A 19,349-nucleotide genomic window follows, 5' to 3' on the forward strand; every position below is an offset into this window, starting at 1 on the left:
GATGGGCGTCTTTCTCCCATGGGCGCCCAAATCGGTATAATCGAAAGCCGATTTGGGGCGTCTTCAACTGCAATCTGTTGCAGAAACGGCCAAAGTTGATAGGGGGCATGCCAGAGGCATGGTGAAGGCGGGACTGGGGCGTGTTTATCGGCCGAGGAGAGATGGGCGTCCTCGGCTGATAATCGAAAAAAGAAAGGTGTTTTTAGCGTGAATTTGGGTCACTTTTTTTGGACCCTTTTTTTTCACGAAGAAGTCCCAAAAAAGTGCCCTAAATGACCAGATGACCACCGGAGGGAATCGGGGATGACCACCCCTGACTCCCCCAGTGATCACTAACCCCCTCCCACCAAAAAAAAAACCAATTTTAAACACTTTTTTTTTCCAGCTTGTATGCCAGTCTCAAATGTCATACCCAGTTCCCTGACAGCAGTATGCAGGTCCCTGGAGCAGTTGTTAGCTGGTGCAGTGGACTTCAGGCAGGTGGACCCAGGCCCACCCCCACCCCCACCTGTTACACTTGTGGTGGTCAACGGGAGCCCTCCAAATGCCCCCAAAACCCACTGTACCCACATCTAGGTGCCCCCCTTCAGCCATAAGTGCTATGGTAATGGTGTAGAGTTGTGGGGAGTGGGTTTTTGGGGGGAATTGGGGGGCTCAGCACCCAAGGGAAGGGAGCTATGGACTTCAGAGGTAGTTAACTTTTTTTTTTTATTGTTACAAGTGCCCCTTAGGGTGCCTGGTTGGTGTCCTGGCTTGTGAGGGGGACCAGTGCACTACAAATCCTGGCCCCTCCCACGACCCAATGCCTTGGATTTGTTTGTTTTTGAGCTGGGCGTCTTCGGTTTCCATTATCGCTGAAAAACGATACCGCCCAGCTCAAATCCGCACAAATCCGATGCATTTGGCTGGCATAAACCGTATTATCGGGAAAAAGATGGACGCCCATTTTTTTCGAAAATACAGTTTGTCCCACCTCTTCACGTACCCGTTCTCTGAGATAGACGCCTATGGAGATGGGCGTTCGCGTTCGATTATTCCCCTCCACGTATACTATGGAGACATTTCTAGAACTGGGCAATTCTTGAACGTCATTTTGGCACTCCAAGGGCGGGCAGTAGGAGCCTATTGTATGATGGAACTTAGGCACTTGGTCCCATTACAGAACACTAGCATAACCCTGAATTGGCAGGAGCCTAAGTGTTGAAACAAACCAAAAGAAGTAGCAAAACCGAACAAAAGTGATGAGAAACATGAGGCTATATGAACAATACAGCCCAACAAAATTTAATAAGGGAAATCCAACTAGGAGGCATCATAAAGCAAATCAAGTCGGCTATGTGATCTCCTATAGCGCAAAGCTATTCCAGATCTGCAGCACTTCATACATGTTAATCACTTGCCTCCTAAGCTGGATTAAGCCTTTTAATTTTTACTTTTATTAAATTTTAAATTTTTACTTTTATATAAATTTCAGTAAATAAAAATTAAAACCCCAGTACTTAACTGACACCACCTCAATGTAGTAAGGTGCCTCTCTAGGATCTTCAGCCAGTATATTATTATAAAACAGTCCAAGGGACTGATCCAACCTGTATGTGATTCAGAGCCATCTGCTATCCCTACCAAGGGCCACCAGATTGAGTCTTGCAACTGATGTTCTACCAGGGTTATTTAACACTTGTTTTATCATTATCTTTCAAGCTTAAGGTTCAAATATTCAATGAGTCACCTTACTAAGATGCAATTCTAGATATAGTACATACACCAGGGGTCTCCAATGTCAGCCCTCGCCTAGTCAGGTTTTTAGGATTTCCCCAATGAATATGCATGAGATCTATTTGCATACAATTGAAGCACTATATTTAAATAGATCTCATGCATATTCATAGCAGAAATCCTGACAGCCTGACTGGGCAACAGCTGACGTTGGAGACCTCGGACATACACCATCCCAAGGCAGAATTTTAAAATGTGGGTAACGATAGTAACATAGTAACTTAGTAGATGACAGCAGAAAAAGACCTGCATGGTCCATCCAGTCTGTCCAATAACATAAACTCATATGTGCCACTTTTTGTGTATACCTTACCTTGATTTGTACCTGTCTTTTTCAGGGCACAGACCGTATAAGTCTGCCCAGCACTATCCCCGCCCCCCCAAACCACCAGCCCCGCCTCCCACCAGCGGCTCTGGCACAGACCGTATAAGTCTGCCCAGCACTATCCCTGCCTCCCAACCACCAGCCCCACCTCCCACCACCGGCTCTGCCACCCAATCTCGGCTAAGCTCCTGAGGATCCCTTCCTTCTGAACAGGATTCCTTTATGTTTATCCCATACATGTTTGAATTCTGTTACTGTTTTCATCTCCACCACCTCCCGCGGGAGGGCATTCCAAGCATCCACTACTCTCTCCGTGAAAAAATACTTTCTGACATTTTTCTTGAGTCTGCCCCCCTTCAATCTCATTTCATGTCCTCTCGTTCTACCGCCTTCGCATCTCTGGAAAAAGTTCGTTTGCGGATTAATACCTTTCAAATATTTGAATGTCTGTATCATATCACCCCTGTTTCTCCTTTCCTCCACAGTATACATGTTCAGGTCCGCAAATCTCTCCTCATACGTCTTGTAACGCAAATCCCATACCATTCTCGTAGCTTTTCTTTGCACCGCTTCAATTCTTTTTACATCCTTAGCAAGATACGGCCTCCAAAGCTGAACACAATACTCCAGGTGGGGCCTCACCAACGACTTATACAGGGGCATCAACACCCCCTTTCTTCTGCTGGTCACACCTCTCTCTATACAGCCTAACAACCTTCTAGCTATGGCCACCACCTTGTCACACTGTTTCGTCGCCTTCAAACCCTCAGATACTATCACCCCAAGATCCCTCTCCCCGTCCGTACCTATCAGACTCTCACCGCCTAACACATACGTCTCCCGTGGATTTCAATTCCCTATGTGTATCACTTTGCATTTCTTCGCATTGAATTTTAATTGGCAAACCTTAGACCATTCTTCTAGTTAAAACATCATCACACCCTATTTTCCTCTCTTTAACTAAACTACAGTTCAAATATAATAATATTTTTAGTAATCTAGCTTCTCAGGAGTTAGTCAGTATTGGCTCCCATTACTACACTGAACAGAATAAATCTGGATGCACCTTGACTAACTACCTGAAAGGTAAGAGGCTCAAAGCAAGAGTTGTCTCATTAAAATCCCAAAACTATAATAACTCCAATCGTCAAAGACATGGAAATCTTATCTCACTTTCAACTATTTTATCAAACACTATACTCCTCTGAATCAACTGCTACTATCTCTGACGTAGGTAATTTTTGTGGAAATTAACTTGTCCGAAAATTTCCTCATCCCAAAATGCTCTACTTGAGACTCCCATATCCATTAGAGAAATCCAAACTGCAATTCACTGCTTACTACTGAACAAGGCTTCAGGCCCAGATAGTTTTAACACTGAATACTATAAATGCTTCTCTACTAATATTTCACCTCTCCTTCATACATTGTACACCAAACTTATTTCAATTCAAATCGTCCAAGGTACTTTTACAGAAGCCCAAATCATAGTCCTCTCTAAACCAGAAAGAGATCTTTGTTACGTCTCCAATTATAGACCAATATCACTAATTAACCTCGATAGTAAAATCTATGCAAAAAATTATAGCTTCACAGCTAATTTCTATATTTGCCTCCATTAGGAACCATGACCAGAACGGTTTCATGCCCAAAAGATCTACCACTGATAACGGAAAACTATTCTGCAACATTTTTTAACTCTCTAAATTCCACCTGAAAGACTTAATTACCCTCTCATTAGATGCAGAGAAGGCGTTCGAGAGGGTAGAATGGCAATACTTATTTCGCACATTACACTGGTTTGGTTTTGGGTCTCCATTTATAAACATGATTCAAATATTATAGTCTCGAATATATGTAAACGACTCCCTGTTGGATGCCTTCTCCATCTCAACGCGCTCAAGGCAAGGCTTCCATCTATCACTCCTCCTCTTTAATATTGCCATTGAACCTCTTGCCATTGCCATTTGAAATGATAACTCCATTTCTGGCCAGCTTTGAGGAACGTGGAAGAGAGCGAGTGGTGATTTGTGAATGTCGAACTGTTGTGAATAAAGCTCTTCTGAAGTTGCTTGGGGTTTCTGCAATGGATGAGCTGTAACATGGAGGGCATTCAGACCCATTGTCATAAAGGAACAAGTTTTTTTTTTTTTTTTTTAATTACATTTGTACCCTGTGCTTTCCCACTCATGGCAGGCTCAATGTGGCTTAGGTGGGGCAATGGAGGGTTAAGTGACTTGCCCAGAGTCACAAGGAGCTGCCTGTCCTGAAGTGGGACTTGAACTCAGTTCCTCAGCACCAAAGTCCACCACCCTAACCACTAGGCCACTCCTCCATTCCACTAGCAACATTCCATGTAGAAGTCGGCCCTTGCAGATCACCAATGTGGCCACGCAGGCTTCTACATGGAATGTTGCTAGTGGAATAGCAACATTCCATGTAGAATCTCCAATAGTAGCAACATTCCATGTAGAATCTCCAATAGTATCTATTTTACTTTTGTTACATTTGTACCCTGCGCTTTCTCGCTCATGACAGGCTCAATGCAGCTTACATGGGGCAAAGGAGGGTTAAGTGACTTGCCCAGAGTCACAAGGAGCTGCCTGTGCCTGAAGTGGAAATCGAACTCAGTTCCTCAGGACCAAAGTCCACCACCCTAACCACTAGGCCACTCCTCCACTCCACTCAGTAGCAATAAAGGTTTGAGAACCAGGAGTGCAGTGAATGCTGCTTTAAAGTGTTGTTGAAGTTCATGTGGGACGTCAATAAAGAAGCAAGGAATTCCTGGGAATAGCAAGTTGGTTCAAAAAAAGATTTTGACTGTATACAGAATCAAGCATGGATTGGTGCAGGCTTGAGGATTCTAAGAACATTGTTGAAGAATAAACTTTTGCGGATCTGAAATTTGGGCTAGATGGCCGGGTAATACATATGAACTATCAGCACGGGATAAGAATGAGGGGAAAATACTGAAAAGAGATAAGTGACGGGCTGGGTGTTAATTTTTGTGGAGCTTATTTTGTAAACAGTGAATGTATGTGTATAAGAGGGGGGATTTGTTTGTAATAAATTGAAGGAGAAAAGAAAAAAATGTTATCTGGAGCACATTTTTGTAATTGATTTAAATTTAAATCCACAGAAATTAAGAGTCCCTTTTACCAAGCTGCTGCTGGTGTCAGCGTGTGTTTTTCACCTGCTCTGAGACCCCCTTTACTGCAGCGGTGAAGGTGATGCACATTGGAAAGAATAATCCGAATCACAGTTACCTGATGCTAGGGTTCACCTTGGGGGGGGGGGGGGGGGGGGTCAGCAATCAGGAAAAAGATCTGGGTATCATTGTAGATAATACACTGAAATCTTCTGCTCAGTGTGCGGCGCAGGGGCGTAGCTACGTGGGGCCACGGTGGCCTGGGCCCCCGTAGATTTGGCCCTGGACCCCCCTGCTGATGACCCTCTCGACCCCCCCTCCCACCGCCAACCCGCCGTCGCCTACCTTTGCTGGCGGGGGACCCCAACCCCCGCCAGCCGAGATCCTCTTCTTCCTTCGTTCTGTTTCTAAGTCTGATGTCCTGCACATTGTACGTGCAGGACGTCAGACTCACAGAAACAGAACGAAGCCTTGCAGTTCGCAAGGCTTCGTTCTGTTTCTGAGTCTGACGTCCTGCTCAGTGTGCTACTGCGGCTAAGAAAGCAAATAGAATGTTAGATATTATTAGGAAAGGAATAGAAAACAAAAATGAGGATGTTATAATGCATTTGTATCGCTCCATGGTGCGACTGCACCTTGAACATTGTGTTCAATTCTGGTCGCCGCAGAGAAGGGCGACGAAAATGATAAAGGGGATGGGATGACTTCCCTATGAGGAAAGGCTAAAGCGGCTAGGACTCTTCAGCTTGCAGAAAAGGCGGCTGAGGGGAGATATGATAGAGGTCTATAAAATAATGAGTGGAGTTGAACGGGTAGATGTGAAGCGTCTGTTCACGCTTTCCAAAAATACTAGGACTAGGGGGCATGGGATGAAACTACAATGTAGTAAATTTAAAACAAATCGGAGAAATTTTTCTTCACTCAACGTGTAATTAAACTCTGGAATTCATTGCCAGAGAATGTGGTAAAGGCGGTTAGCTTAGCGGAGTTTAAAAAAGGTTTGGACTGCTTCCTAAAGGAAAAGTCCATAGACCATTATTAAATGGACTTGGGGAAAATCCACTATTTCTGGGATAAGCAGTATAAAATGTTTTGTACTCTTTTGGGATCTTGCCAGGTATTTGTGACCTGGATTGGCCACTGTTGAAAACAGGATGCTGGGCTTGATGGACCTTTGGTCTTTCCCAACATGGCAATACTTATGTACTTATGTAAAAACTCTTGTCATTCTACATTTTAATGCACCTCTGTTCCCCAAATATATTATATGGAAATCATCTGCTTTGACTCATTCTTTATCTGATGATGACCAAGGACTTTTCAACTTCTTTATTTCTGTGACCCCAAAACTTGTGATAGCACATTGGAAAAGCAACACCCGCATATCCATTCACAAATGGTGGAATTGGATTCTACTGTATAGGAAATATGAAAAGATTTTGACTGCTAAATCCCTCATCAACAAAAATCATTTGGAAAAAACTGGATACCTTTCAGTCTTCATAAATGATTCAATTCTTGGCCTAATTCCGTATCTTGTTATATTTATTGATTATTTCTGTCATTTTTTCTATACATACCCATGTGAACTTCCATTTCTAGATCAATATTATAGTATGGTTGTCTTCTTACACTTGTAATTTCTATACTTATCTCTCTATATAAAACGCACCTCCAACATTCTAATGAAGCCTCAAGTTTCCCAACATTCTAAATGTGTCATGGTGTAGATCGCTTTTTCTCCATGAGTGTCTGCCCCGCCCTCGCATCACAACGTGACGCCTTGGGATCTCCTGCTTCTTTTCCAAAACACCTTGACGGAGGGGGGGCCCCAGCCGCACACTCTCATTCTTTCTCACACACACACTCTCACTCTCACACACACACTCTCACACAGACAGCCTCAAACTATGTCACACACACCCACACTCGCACATTCACTCCGTCTCTCTCTCTCACACAGTCACTCTCACACACACTCTCTCAAACATACACACTCCGCTGAAAACCTTGCTAGCTCCTGTTTCATTGGTCTCAGAAACGGGCCTTTTTTTACTAGTAAAATTCAATAAATATATACTTTGCTGGGTTCTTGAAGCCTGGATTGGCCGCTGTCGGAGACAGGATGCTGGGCTTGATGGACCCTTGGTCTTTTCCCAGTATGGCAGTGCTTATGTACTTATGTAAAAAAAAATTTTTTAAATAAACTGTGAAAGCGCACTTTATTCTCCGGTCTTTTCCTGAAACTTAAATCTGGCCTAGTATGTTGTTTTCAGCCACAGGATGTCACTGCTTGCAAACATATTTGGCTGAAATAGTGAAAGAAGGCCAGCCCTGCACACATGTACTTCATAAGGATCCAGCCAGACACACATTTGCTATGGAGAGGTCTTTCAATATTCTAAGCTTCGCTGGAAATAGGTTTCAGAGATCGGGGTAGGTGTTAAAGAAATGTGACCCTGGCCACTCAGCTACCCTTCCCTCTGCTTCTTTTTCTCGGTGGAATGATAGCATGTTCATGTTACTATATGTGAGAATTTCTTTCCCTGGCTGTATTCAAGCCTGCTCCCAAAAGAGAGGGAGAAAGCAACAGGGATGCAGCTATTGAAATAATCATCACATAAGAACAATCCCTGTGGGAAAGTGAAATGACATTCAAAAGAACTATTGATAGAATAATTAAGCTTATAAAAACAAGGGGAAAACGTAGTTAACATAGTAGATGACGGCAGATAAAGCCCATCCAGTCTGCCCAACAAGATAAACTCGTAGCATAATGTAGTGGTTCCCAAACCTCATACTGGAGGCAGCCCAGCCAGTCAGGTTTTCGGGATGTCCACAATAAATATTCATGAGAAAGATTTGCATGCAGTGGAGGCAGTGCATGCAAATCTCTCTCATGAATATTCATTGTGGATATCCTGAAAACCTGACTGGCTGGGCTGCCTCCAGGACCAGGTTTGGGAACCACTGGCATAACGTATGATGTGATACTACATATATATGTAGTATGTTTGGTAATTGGTGTGAATGTATCGGCCTGAGTACCGGAAGCTGGCAGCGGTTACCACACACAAAATAAACTTTGTGTATTATGTTGACAGTGACTTAAAATGTTAGCCTTCATTCAATCATTTACGGCGAGGCACCTGGATATGTGACAGACCTTATTGACCTGCCAACCAGAAATACCACTAAATCTACATGATCATACCTAAAGCTCCACTACCCAAACAACAAAGGACTCAAATATAAATCCACTTATGCCAGTGGCCTTCTGAGGGGCGCTGACACCTGGGGCGGATCGCCGATGCGCCCCGCCCCCCGTGCAGCGCGACCCCCCCCCCCCAGCGAAGGGACACCCACCCATCCTGGTGAAAGAACCCCCCTCCCGGGTGCACGCCGCTGTGGGGGGGGGGGGGTGCCGCACGCCGGTCAGCGTTGTTCGTTTCCATCCTCCCTCTGCCCCGGAACAGGGAGCATGGAAATGAACAACGCTGACCGGTGCGCGGCACCCCCCCCCAGCGGTGTGCACCCAGGGCGGACCGCCCCCACCGCCCCCCCTTGGTACGCCACTGACCTATGCATCCAGCTTTTCCTACTTAAGCGCACAACTATGGAACGCACTGCCAAAAATAGTAAAACCTATGCCAGACCACCTTAATTTCCGGAAATCACTAAAAACGGTCCTGTTCAAAAGAGCATACCCCACCGACCCAACATAAAAATACATGGACACCTGCGGCACAATGCAACCAAAGAACGTAAAGGACATTACCTGACTCTTCCTCCTCCGCCCCCTCTCTAAGTTCCCCCAACTACACCTACCTTACATGTACCTTATCTACCACAACATCACCTTGTATTCATTCGTACCATGTACTTGTTCAGACCGGAATCGGCTAACGCCGTTAACGGCAATACGTAAGCCACATTGAGCTTGCAAAAAGATGGGAAAATGTGGGATACAAATGCAACAAATAAACAGGAAGAACAAGGAAAGGTGAAACGGCCAGGAAGTGAGAGGAAAGCCACAGAAGCTGCATTAAAATATGACCCAACACGACTGTTTCCGTGAATGACTCTATCAGGGATCCTTGAATAATGCACAGTAGGGGCCTATAAAGCTGCAGCTAATATTTAAGCATGCAAACATAAGTCTCTGATGGTAGGAAAAACATTTGAATGAAAACTCCTCTTGCAATAAAAAAAAAACACCACTGCGTTCAGTGGGTTTGTTGATTGAGGGGGTCCTTTTACAAAGCCATGTTAAAAAGTGGTCTGCAGTAGTGTGGGTGCGTCTTTTGGTCACGCGCTGGGCCACTTTTTACCATGGCTGGGAAAAAAGTCATTTTTTAATGGGCTGGGAAATGGGCGTGTACAAAAATCAAAACTAGCGCACGCCTATGTACGCCCTGAGCCCTTACCTACAGCCATTGACTTATCGTTAAGGGCTCACGCACTACCCACGTGGTAACCGTGCAGCGCATGCCAACATGACCGTGCTGCCAATTACGCCTGGGAATGCCCCCCCGCAGTACAATATACATAGTAACATAGTAAATGACGGCAGATAAAGACCTGTACAGCCCATCCAGTCTGCCCAGCAAGAAAAATATTTTCTACCACGGGATTTGGAGCATGCCAAATTCAGAATTACCGCCAGGCATTTGCGCTGCCCCGGTGGTAGTGCTGATTTGGCGTGAGCTACCTGCGCGTTAGCCCTCCCACGGCTTTGTAAAAGGGCCCCTGAATGCAGTGATATTTTAGCTGTGACTCTAGAATTTGCCTACTGTATGTTTGCCGTCAAAGTCTTTTTTGGATATATCTGTTTATATGTTTAAATATTATCTGCTAGAAACCAAACAGACAAAATTCCCTTTTCTCTGATCAATTTGGGCATTCAAAGAACAGAGAAGACGTTATCGGTGACGGCTGGAATACAGTAGCGGTTCTCAGCCGTAAGACTGCTGAACGGCACATATTATTTATTTATTTAGATTTGCTCACACCTTATATTTTGTGGATACTGACGTCAACTCAGATAAGTGACTTGAGGGGTCCTTTTACTAAGGTGCACTGAAAAATGGCGTGTGTATTGGACGCGCGCAGGCTCATTTTTCAGCGCACCTGCAAAAAAGGCCTTTTTTTTTTTTTTTGCCAAAAACGGATATGTGGCAAAAGAAAAATCAGCATGCGTCCATTTTGGACCTGAAACCTTACCGCCACCCATTGACTTAGCCATAATGTCTCACGCGTTAACTGGGCAGTAATCGTCGGTGCTTCTGCCAATTACCGCCCGGTTAGCCCCAGTGCTTTAGAAAATAAAAAAATATTTTCTGCCACGTATATCGGACATGCGTTAAAAATGGAATTACTGCCCGGGGGACATGGTAGCTGGGTGGCAGTTCCAAATTGACACGCATTGGATGTGCGTAGGCACCTACATGCCTTAGTAAAAGGGCCTCTTGATTTGTTATGAGTGACAACTTTATCATTTAGATGCACAAAACTACTACTACTACTTATCATTTCTATAGCGCTACTGGACGTATGCAGCGCTGTACACTTGAACATGAAGAGACAGTCCCTGCTCGACAGAGCTTACAATCTAATCAGGACAGACAAACAGAACAAACAAGAGATAAGGACAAAGTGTAGCATGATTCCATGCAGAATCCCAAAGAGTAGCAAGATTCCAGAATCCCAAAGTGTACCAAGATTCCGGAATCCCAGAGACTACTACTACTACTACTACTTAGCATTTCTATAGCGCTACTAGACATACACAGCGCTGTACACTTGAATATGAAGAGACAGTCCCTGCTCGACAGAGCTTACAATCTAATTAGGGCAGACAAACAGGACAAAAAGTGAGGATGATAAAATAAGGGTTCTGAACAAGTGAACAAGGGTTAGGAGTTAAAAGCAGCATCAAAAAGGTGGGCTTTTAGCTTAGATTTGAAGACGGTCAGAGATGGAGCTTGACGTACCGGCTCAGGAAGGCTATTCCAGGCACAAGGCACTTGCATTTTATTCTGCCATTGGTGAAAATAGCTCACACTCATCCTTAATGGATCTGTTTTAACACGAGGACTGATCATTAGGTGTAAGTTAATGTCTGAGTGTTTCTTCCATTTACACAATTATTATTTATTTTTATTTACAACATAGTACAATAAACTTCTTTCTTGTCTAGTGTTTCCCGGTCTTATTGGATATAAGCTGCAGCTTTTTAAGCCCTGATCGTGCAGTATTCACAGACTCTTGATGCAGACATTCACTGAAATGCAGCGGTGTTGGGTCATCTATACTGTACAGTTCCTGTGGCTTTCCTCTCATTTCCTGGCTGTCTCTGCTTTCCCTGTTCTTGTGTGTTTCTTCTCTTTTGTTAGCCATCATTCAACAGTCATTATTTACAAAATTATAGCAGATTCAAACCAGTTCAAATTAAGAATTGTAAAATAGCTCAAAAACTGACTCCAGAATAGCTCCAAAAATGCTTAGCTGTGGTGGGCAGAGCAGATTTTTGGTTGTCCTAATGATGCATGAGCCATATTAGTCTTGTTTTGATGGTAATTTAATATCATCTGATGTGCTGTGCTGAAGATCTTTTAGTTATTGGACTAACAACTGCCTCTTCTTTCCTTTGTTCATCCCAGGAGTTGTTTTTCCATACCAGCCGTATGGCGGGCGCTACCAGCTGAACTTCCATGATGCCAAAAAGGCCTGTGAGGAGCAGGATGCCATGTTGGCTTCTTTTGAACAGCTCTTTAAAGCCTGGGAGGAGGGACTGGATTGGTGCAATGCTGGATGGGTGCTGGATGGCACTGTGCAATACCCCATCACCTTACCTCGTGAGCCTTGTGGTGGAAAAGACATTTCTCCAGGCCTTAGGAGTTATGGAGAGCGTCATAAGCTTCTCCATCGCTTTGATGCCTTCTGCTTCTCCTCCTCTTTAAAAGGTGAGGATAAAGGAAGTTGAGGTTCACCATTGCCAATAAACCAGCAAAGAAGGTAACTCAGTGATGCATCTCAGCTGTTCATTGTGTTACCTCTTGATTCCATGCATGCCAGTCACTCATGTGTTGTCGTATCATAATATTATAAACTATTAGTTGATAATAGGTACATTGGAGACACAAAACAGGGGTGGAAGGAAGAGAATGTTCCAGGAGAAACAGGCACAGACAAGTCCAAGCATTTATGCTGGGTGCTATGCTCGAGATACTCTGAAGGCGGGTTTTACAATTCTGGAGTTTGCCCTTTTGGCACACTTTGGCTTTTACTATCCACAAGGCTTGTTGAAGTCCACTGTTTTAGTTTTGGTGATCCCTGAGGAAGGTTTTGCGCTGAAACACGGCCCGTGTAGAGTCAGTTTTTACTTCAGTTGTGGACTTTTGGCAAATAAACTATTTTAGAAGCTTGGACGTCAACTGCGTCTGTTTCTCCTGGAACATTCGCTTCTTTCCTCCCCTGTTTTGCATCTTTGGATTTTTCTGTAGAAGTCGTGTGGACCTTCCTTTTGCTTTGCTAATAGATTAATTGGTACATCCAGTCTAGGAACTTTCAGTCTTCGATCATTGTACCAGGAAACTGTAAGGGGACCAGGCTTGGCTCTTACCTCACAAAAGACAAAGTGAGCCCCCCAAAGAGAAATACTAGTTTTGGAGCGTTAGTGGTGGAGTCACTGGGAGGGATTCATTCCCTCTCACCAGAATTAGTCATGGACACATTGCAGTTAGGGGCCCTTTTACTAAGCCGCATAGGTTCCTACATGCGCCCAACACACATCAATTTTGAGTTACCGCTCAGCTACCACGTGGCCCTTGCAGTAATTTCATTTTTGATGCGTGCTGCTACGTGCGCTGGAAAATATCTTTATTTTCTGGCATGTGGGTGGCAATTTGGCAGTAATCGGCATTTTACGCGTGTAGACCATTACCGCCTAGTTACCACGTGAGACTTTACCGCTAGGTCAATGGCTGGCGGTAAGGATCTCAGACCCAAAATGGACGCGTGGCAATTTTCATTTTGCCACACGTCCATTTTCAGCAAAAATTTTAAAAAGGAATTTTTTTACAGGTACGCTGAAAAATGATTCTGTGCGTGCCCAAAACACACATCTACACTACAGCAGGCCATTTTTCAGCACTCCTTTGTAAAAGGGTTCCTAACACTCTTAGGGGCCTTTTTACTAAGCCGCAGTAGGCCCGCTCTAGTGTCTACCATGCAGCAAAAAGCACTGCTGTGGAGCGCCCTGAGGCATCCCGTGGTAGCGTGCCATCTGCATGCGCTAATCGCCTGCTGAAAAATATTTTTTATTTTTCAGGCGGGAGGCATGACTATGGGTGGAGAGTAGGCGTGCCCTGAGCTAATAGGGTAGCGTGGGCAAATTGCCGCGTGCTGACCAATTACCACAGGGTTAGCACGGGAGCCCTTAGCACCAGCAAAATAGGTATTGGTAAGGGCTCCCGCAGTAATGACCAGGCGCTAATTGCGAATTTAACATGTGGCCATTAAAGAACAATATGGAAATGTGGCCATTTTACCGCCGGACTAAAATTGGCCGCAGTGCGCAAAATAACCACATGCAGATAACAGCGCTGGCCACTATAAGGCTTATTTTCAAAGAGAAGGGCGCCCATCTTTCGACACAAATCAGGAGATGGGCGTCCTTCTCTCAGGGTCGTCCAAATCGGCATAATCGAAAGACGATTTTGGGGTTCCCCAACTGCTTCCCATCTTGGGGACGACCAAAGCTCCCGGGGGCGTGTCGGAGGCGTAGCGAAGGCGGGACTGGGGCATGCCTAACAGATGGGCGTCCTCGACCGATAATGGAAAAAGAAGGGCGTCCCTGATGAGCACTTGGGAGACTTTACTTGGTCCATTTTTTCTTATGACCAAGCCTCAAAAAGGTGCCCGAACTGACCGGTTGACCACTGGAGGGAATCAGGGATGACCTCCCCTGACTCCCCCAGTGGTCACTAACCCCCTCCCACCCCGAAAAAAACAACTTTAAAAACTTTTTTTGGCAGTCTGAAATGTCATACTCAGGTCCATCGCAGCAGTATGCAGGTCCCTGGCGGAAGAGGTATGTGTGTGTCAGCGGAGGCATAGCGAATGCATTTTGGACGTCCTAAATTGCCCCCCCCCCCCACAGGGATGGCCATATTTCAAGGGAGTGGAGTGGGGGAGTGGCCTAGTGGTTAGAGCACTGGTCTTGTAATCCAGAGGTGGCTGGTTCAAATCCCACTGCTGCTATTTGTGATCCAAAATCAAAATAAATAAAGGGGGTGTCAGAAGCATAGGAAAGACATGGACATCCTTCTCATAGAAACATCCATATTTTGGATATCCTCAAGGCACAGCAAAGGACGTCCTTCACCCATACTCTAAAAAAAAAAAAAAAAAAACTACATCCCTGACAAGCACTTGGACATTTTCACCTGGACTTGTATTTTTCTAAGGTTGTAGATGGCAATTTATTTAAGGTTGTAGACGACTATTATACTTGCAACTTGTCTGCATGTATGAAGCTGTCTTTGGCATGCGCAGAGCAGCCACGCATAATGCTTGACTGCTCTGCACTGGCTTCCCCTCCTTAGGAAGGAAATCATGTGCAAATGAGCTAACAGTGAGCAGCTTATTTGCATGCGATTTCCTTCATGCATGCCCGTTCCTTTCAGAATCGCTAAGGGATCGGTAAGGGAAGGACTTTTTCCGTTCAGTTAGTGCATCAGTTAGTCCACTACAGGGCCCCCTAGGGTGCCCGGTTGGTGTCCTGGCATGTCAGGGGGACCAGTGCACTATGAATGCTGGCTCCTCCCACGACCAAATGAGTTGGATTTGGTCGTTTTTGAGATGGTCGTCCTCAGTTTCCATTATTGCCGAAAACCGGAGACGACCATCTCTAAGGTCGACCTAAATGTTGAGATTTGGGCGCCCCTGACCGTATTATCGAAACGAAAGATGGCCGCCCATCTTTTTTCAATAATACGGGTTTCCCTGCCCCTTCGCAGGGACGTCCTGCGAGGACACCCTCAGGAAAACTTGGGCGCCCCGTTCGATTATGCCCCTCCATGTAGAATGACGTGGTAAAAGGGCCCCTTGGACGTTTGTAGAGCACTTAAATATTGCTATTTTATAATGATTATTGGTTGTTTTATTTGTGTACTCTCTTGTGAGTTTTTTGTTTTTACTGTCTTGTCATTTTCATTCACTACTGTTTTTACTATGTATGTTTAAGTGGAAGCCACTCAGAATTGGAAGATGAATAACAGTTAAATATCTAAACAAATAGATTTTATGCAACCGAGAATTCCTGTTTTCTAAAGAAATGCTGGTTTGGAGGGCGCTCATTACTCCTTTGTGCACCCCTCATCGATGTTACGAAGTGTGTGGCTTCTTTTCAAGTTTTCCAGTACTGTACTGTAGATGCAGTATTTTTTAGACCAGGATCCGAGACTATGCTTCTATGCAGTAATTTTTGGACCTGGGATCATGCTTTTGCAGCATAAGAACATAAATGTTGCCATACTGGTACAGACTTGGAGGTCCATCAAGCCCTGCATCCTATGGCCAATCTAGGTTACAAGTACCTGTCAAGACACCCAAAACAATAAAATAGATTTTTTTACGGCTTATCCTAGAAATAAGCAGTGGATTTCCCCCAAATCCATCTTAATATAATGGCATATGGACTTTTATTTATTTATTTATTTATTGTATTTGTATCCCACATTTTCCCACCTCTTTGCAGGCTCAATGCGGCTTACAATACATCATGAATGGTGGAAATATATAAGAAAATAGACAATTTAGTATTACAGAAGGATCTTGGGTAACATTATAATGATAAAGCATGATAGTAGTATAACGAGCAGATATTATAAGACAATTCTGGATGTATGTGGAGGGGTTCACATTTGTTGATCTTTGTGGTATACCTTGTTAAAGAGGTGGGTCTTCAGTAGTTTGCGGAAGTTAGTTAGTTCATAAATCGTTTTTAAGTTGCGTGGCAGCGCGTTCCAGAATTGTGTGCTGAGGTATGAAAAGGTTGATGCATGCATTAGTTTGTATTTTAGACCTTTACAGTTGGGGAAGTGAAGATTAAGGAATGTGCGGGATGATTTTTTAGCATTCCTGGGTGGTAAGTCTATCAGGTAGGCTGGGGCATCTCCGTGAATGATTTTGTGAACTAGGGAGCATATTTTGAACGTGATGCATTCTTTAAGTGGGAGCCTGTGTAGCTTTTCTCGTAGGGGTTTAGCACTTTCATATTTTGTTTTACCGAATATGAGTCTAGCTGCAGTGTTCTGGGCTGTCTGAAGTTTCTTGATTATTTGCTCTTTGCAGCCAGCGTAGAGTGCGTTGCAGTAGTCTAGATGACTGAGTACCATTGATTGTACCAGGTTACGGAAGACGGTCCTTGGGAAGAAAGGTGGTACTCTTTTTAATTTCCACATTGAGTGGAACATCTTCTTGGTTGTATTTTCACATGGTTCTCAAGTGTTAGGTGTCGATCAATGGTAACTCCAATAATTTTTAGGGTGTCCGAGATTGGGAGATTCAGTTTTGGTGTGTTAATGGTGGTGAATTTGTTTGTGTTATGTTGAGAGGTGAGTATTAGGCATTGGGTTTTTTTCTGCATTGATTTTCAGCTGAAATGCATCCGCCCATGTATGCATGATATGTAGACTTTGGTTGAAGTCATTGGAAATTTCCATTAGATCTTGTTTAAATGGAATGTAGATCGTTACGTCGTCTGCGTATATGTATGGGTTGAGGTTTTGGTTTGATAGTAGTTTGGCCAAGGCATTAAGTTGAATAGAGTCGGTGAGAGGGGGGATCCTTGTGGAACTCCGCATTCAAGTATCCATGTGGCTGATGTAGTTGAATTAGATGTCACTTGGTATGATCGTGTGGTTAGGAACCCCTTGAACCAATTGAGAACGTTGCCTCCAATTCCGAAGTATTTGAGGATATGTAGTAGTATTCCGTGATCAACCATGTCGAAGGCGCTAGACATGTCAAATTGTAGAAGTAGTATGTTTTTGCCAGTTGCAATCATTTGTTTGAATTTAGTCATGAGAGTAACTAGTACTGTTTCAGTACTGTGGTTAGATCGAAATCCTGACTGGGAGTCGTGTAGTATTGAGAATTTGTTTAAGTAGTTTGTGAGTTGTTCGGTCACCATCCCTTCCTTTAGTTTGGTTATTAAGGGAATGCTCTGTTTGTCTCTTGTTTGTCCTGTTTGTCTGTCCTAATTAGATTGTAAGCTCTGTCAAGCAGGGACTGTCTCTTCATGTTCAAGTGTACAGCGCTGCGTATGTCTAGTAGTGCTATAGAAATGCTAAGTAGTAGTAGTAGTCTCTGGGATTCCGGAACCTTGGTACACTTTGAGATTCCGGAATCTTACTACACTTTGTCCTTATTTATTTATTACATTTGTACCCTACACTTTCCCACACACAGCAGGTTCAATGCGGCTTACATAGTAAATAGAATTACAAAGTATGGTATCTCTTGTTTGTCCTGTTTGTCTGTCCTAATTAGATTGTAAGCTGTGTCGAGCAGGGACTGTCTCTTCATGTTCAAGTGTACAGCGCTGCGTACGTCTAGTAGCTCTATAGAAATGATAAGTAGTAGTAGTAGTAGTAGTAATTCATCTCCTGTCTTTTCCCTTTTTAAAGGAAAGGTTTACTATCTGAACCATCCTGAGAAGTTAAACTTTGAAGAGGCCAAAGCAGCTTGCCAAGAGGATGAAAGCACAATTGCCAAAGTGGGCCAGCTGTTTGCTGCTTGGAGGTTCCTGGACTTGGATCGCTGCGACGCAGGCTGGTTGGCAGATGCCAGCGTCCGATACCCAATTGCCTTTCCCCGCCTCAACTGTGGCCCCCCTGAGCCTGGGGTCAGGAGCTTTGGTTTTCCAGACAAAACTCAAAGCACATACGGCGTCTTTTGCTACAAGATGAGTTAAGCGTTCTTTGTATACCAGGATGTCCTCCAGCCCTCCCCTGTGCTCTTAGTATCTGGCACACACAAGAACACATTCATGCTGCCTATCCCTCTAAAAGGACCTCATGGATGTGTGAGAAAAGGAATGGGTGGAACTCACAGATGCTATGTTGCAATAAGTGATTTAGAGCTCTGTTTACTAAGGCACTTTAGCATTTTTAACGCGCCTACAATTAGCGTGCGAGCTAACCGTGTTGGCGCCTATAGGGATATTGTTGGTGCATACACAGTTAATGCACGTTAAAGACGCTAACGTGCCAATAACGCAGCTTAGTAAACAGGGCCCTTAATTTTTAGCTCTAGATGCATTCTTTTAAGTGACGTGATCCAAATTATTTTGCACACCTGTATTTGATATTTATTATCTCTTAAAAATTGAAACATACTACAATTTAACCTGGATATTTAGGTTCAGTTACTCTGGGGTTTTTTTTTTTTTTTAAAGCAAAGAGATAAAGGGACAAAAATGAATTTGGGGACCCTAAAACGTACAGTCTTGAAGATGGCCTAGGCTGAACCTCCGTCTTTCACAGAGGAGGGTGGGATCAGGAAGCTCTTTAGCACCTATGAGTTTCCTTGAGCAGTTACATTGTAGCTGTAGGAAAATGTAGCAAAAGCTATTGTCCTGTTAAACTGGTCTCACAGAAGGCTCAGAGCATGTGACATCTTGGTATTTTAGATTTGCTGTACAACACACACTGCGTTACCACACAGTATGTGAAAATCTCTCAGGAACAACAAATGTATCTTCCTAATTTGCTTGCAGTGTTCTCTGTTGACAGCTTGAAATTCACAGTGGGGTCAGTTCATGCAAACTTAGGTTGCAACTGATTGCTGGAACTTTTTTAGGAATACGGCCTCAGTCGTGTTATTTTTTCTTTTAAATAGGTCTCGGGAAAACACGATAGTCTTCCTTTATGTAGGCTTGCAACACGGATTCAAATCATACATGGACTGCTTTCTTTACATATGCAATATCCTCATTATGTCTTTCAGATTATGTGGAGTCACTTTCTGCTAACACCAGTCTCAGGGATTTGGTGAAAGAAATGCAGTGTGCGTGGTTTATGTCGACTCACA

At 44.0% G+C, this 19,349-nt stretch overlaps 1 protein-coding gene across 2 annotated transcripts in view; it reads left to right on the forward strand.

The window, feature by feature from the left end:
• The window catches only part of HAPLN3 (hyaluronan and proteoglycan link protein 3), a 36,271-nt gene extending 17,804 nt beyond the window's left edge, over window positions 1-18,467 (forward strand). For both annotated transcript variants that reach the window (XM_030189700.1, XM_030189699.1), the window contains exons 4-5: window positions 11,912-12,214; window positions 17,945-18,467. In XM_030189700.1, the coding sequence (XP_030045560.1) occupies window positions 11,912-12,214; window positions 17,945-18,231 (590 nt within the window). In that variant the 3' untranslated portion in view covers window positions 18,232-18,467. The remainder of the gene's footprint in view (window positions 1-11,911; window positions 12,215-17,944) is intronic.
• Window positions 18,468-19,349: the final 882 nt, after the last annotated feature.

Source organism: Microcaecilia unicolor, chromosome 1 (genome assembly GCF_901765095.1).
Source record: "Microcaecilia unicolor chromosome 1, aMicUni1.1, whole genome shotgun sequence".
Lineage (NCBI taxonomy): Eukaryota > Metazoa > Chordata > Amphibia > Gymnophiona > Siphonopidae > Microcaecilia > Microcaecilia unicolor.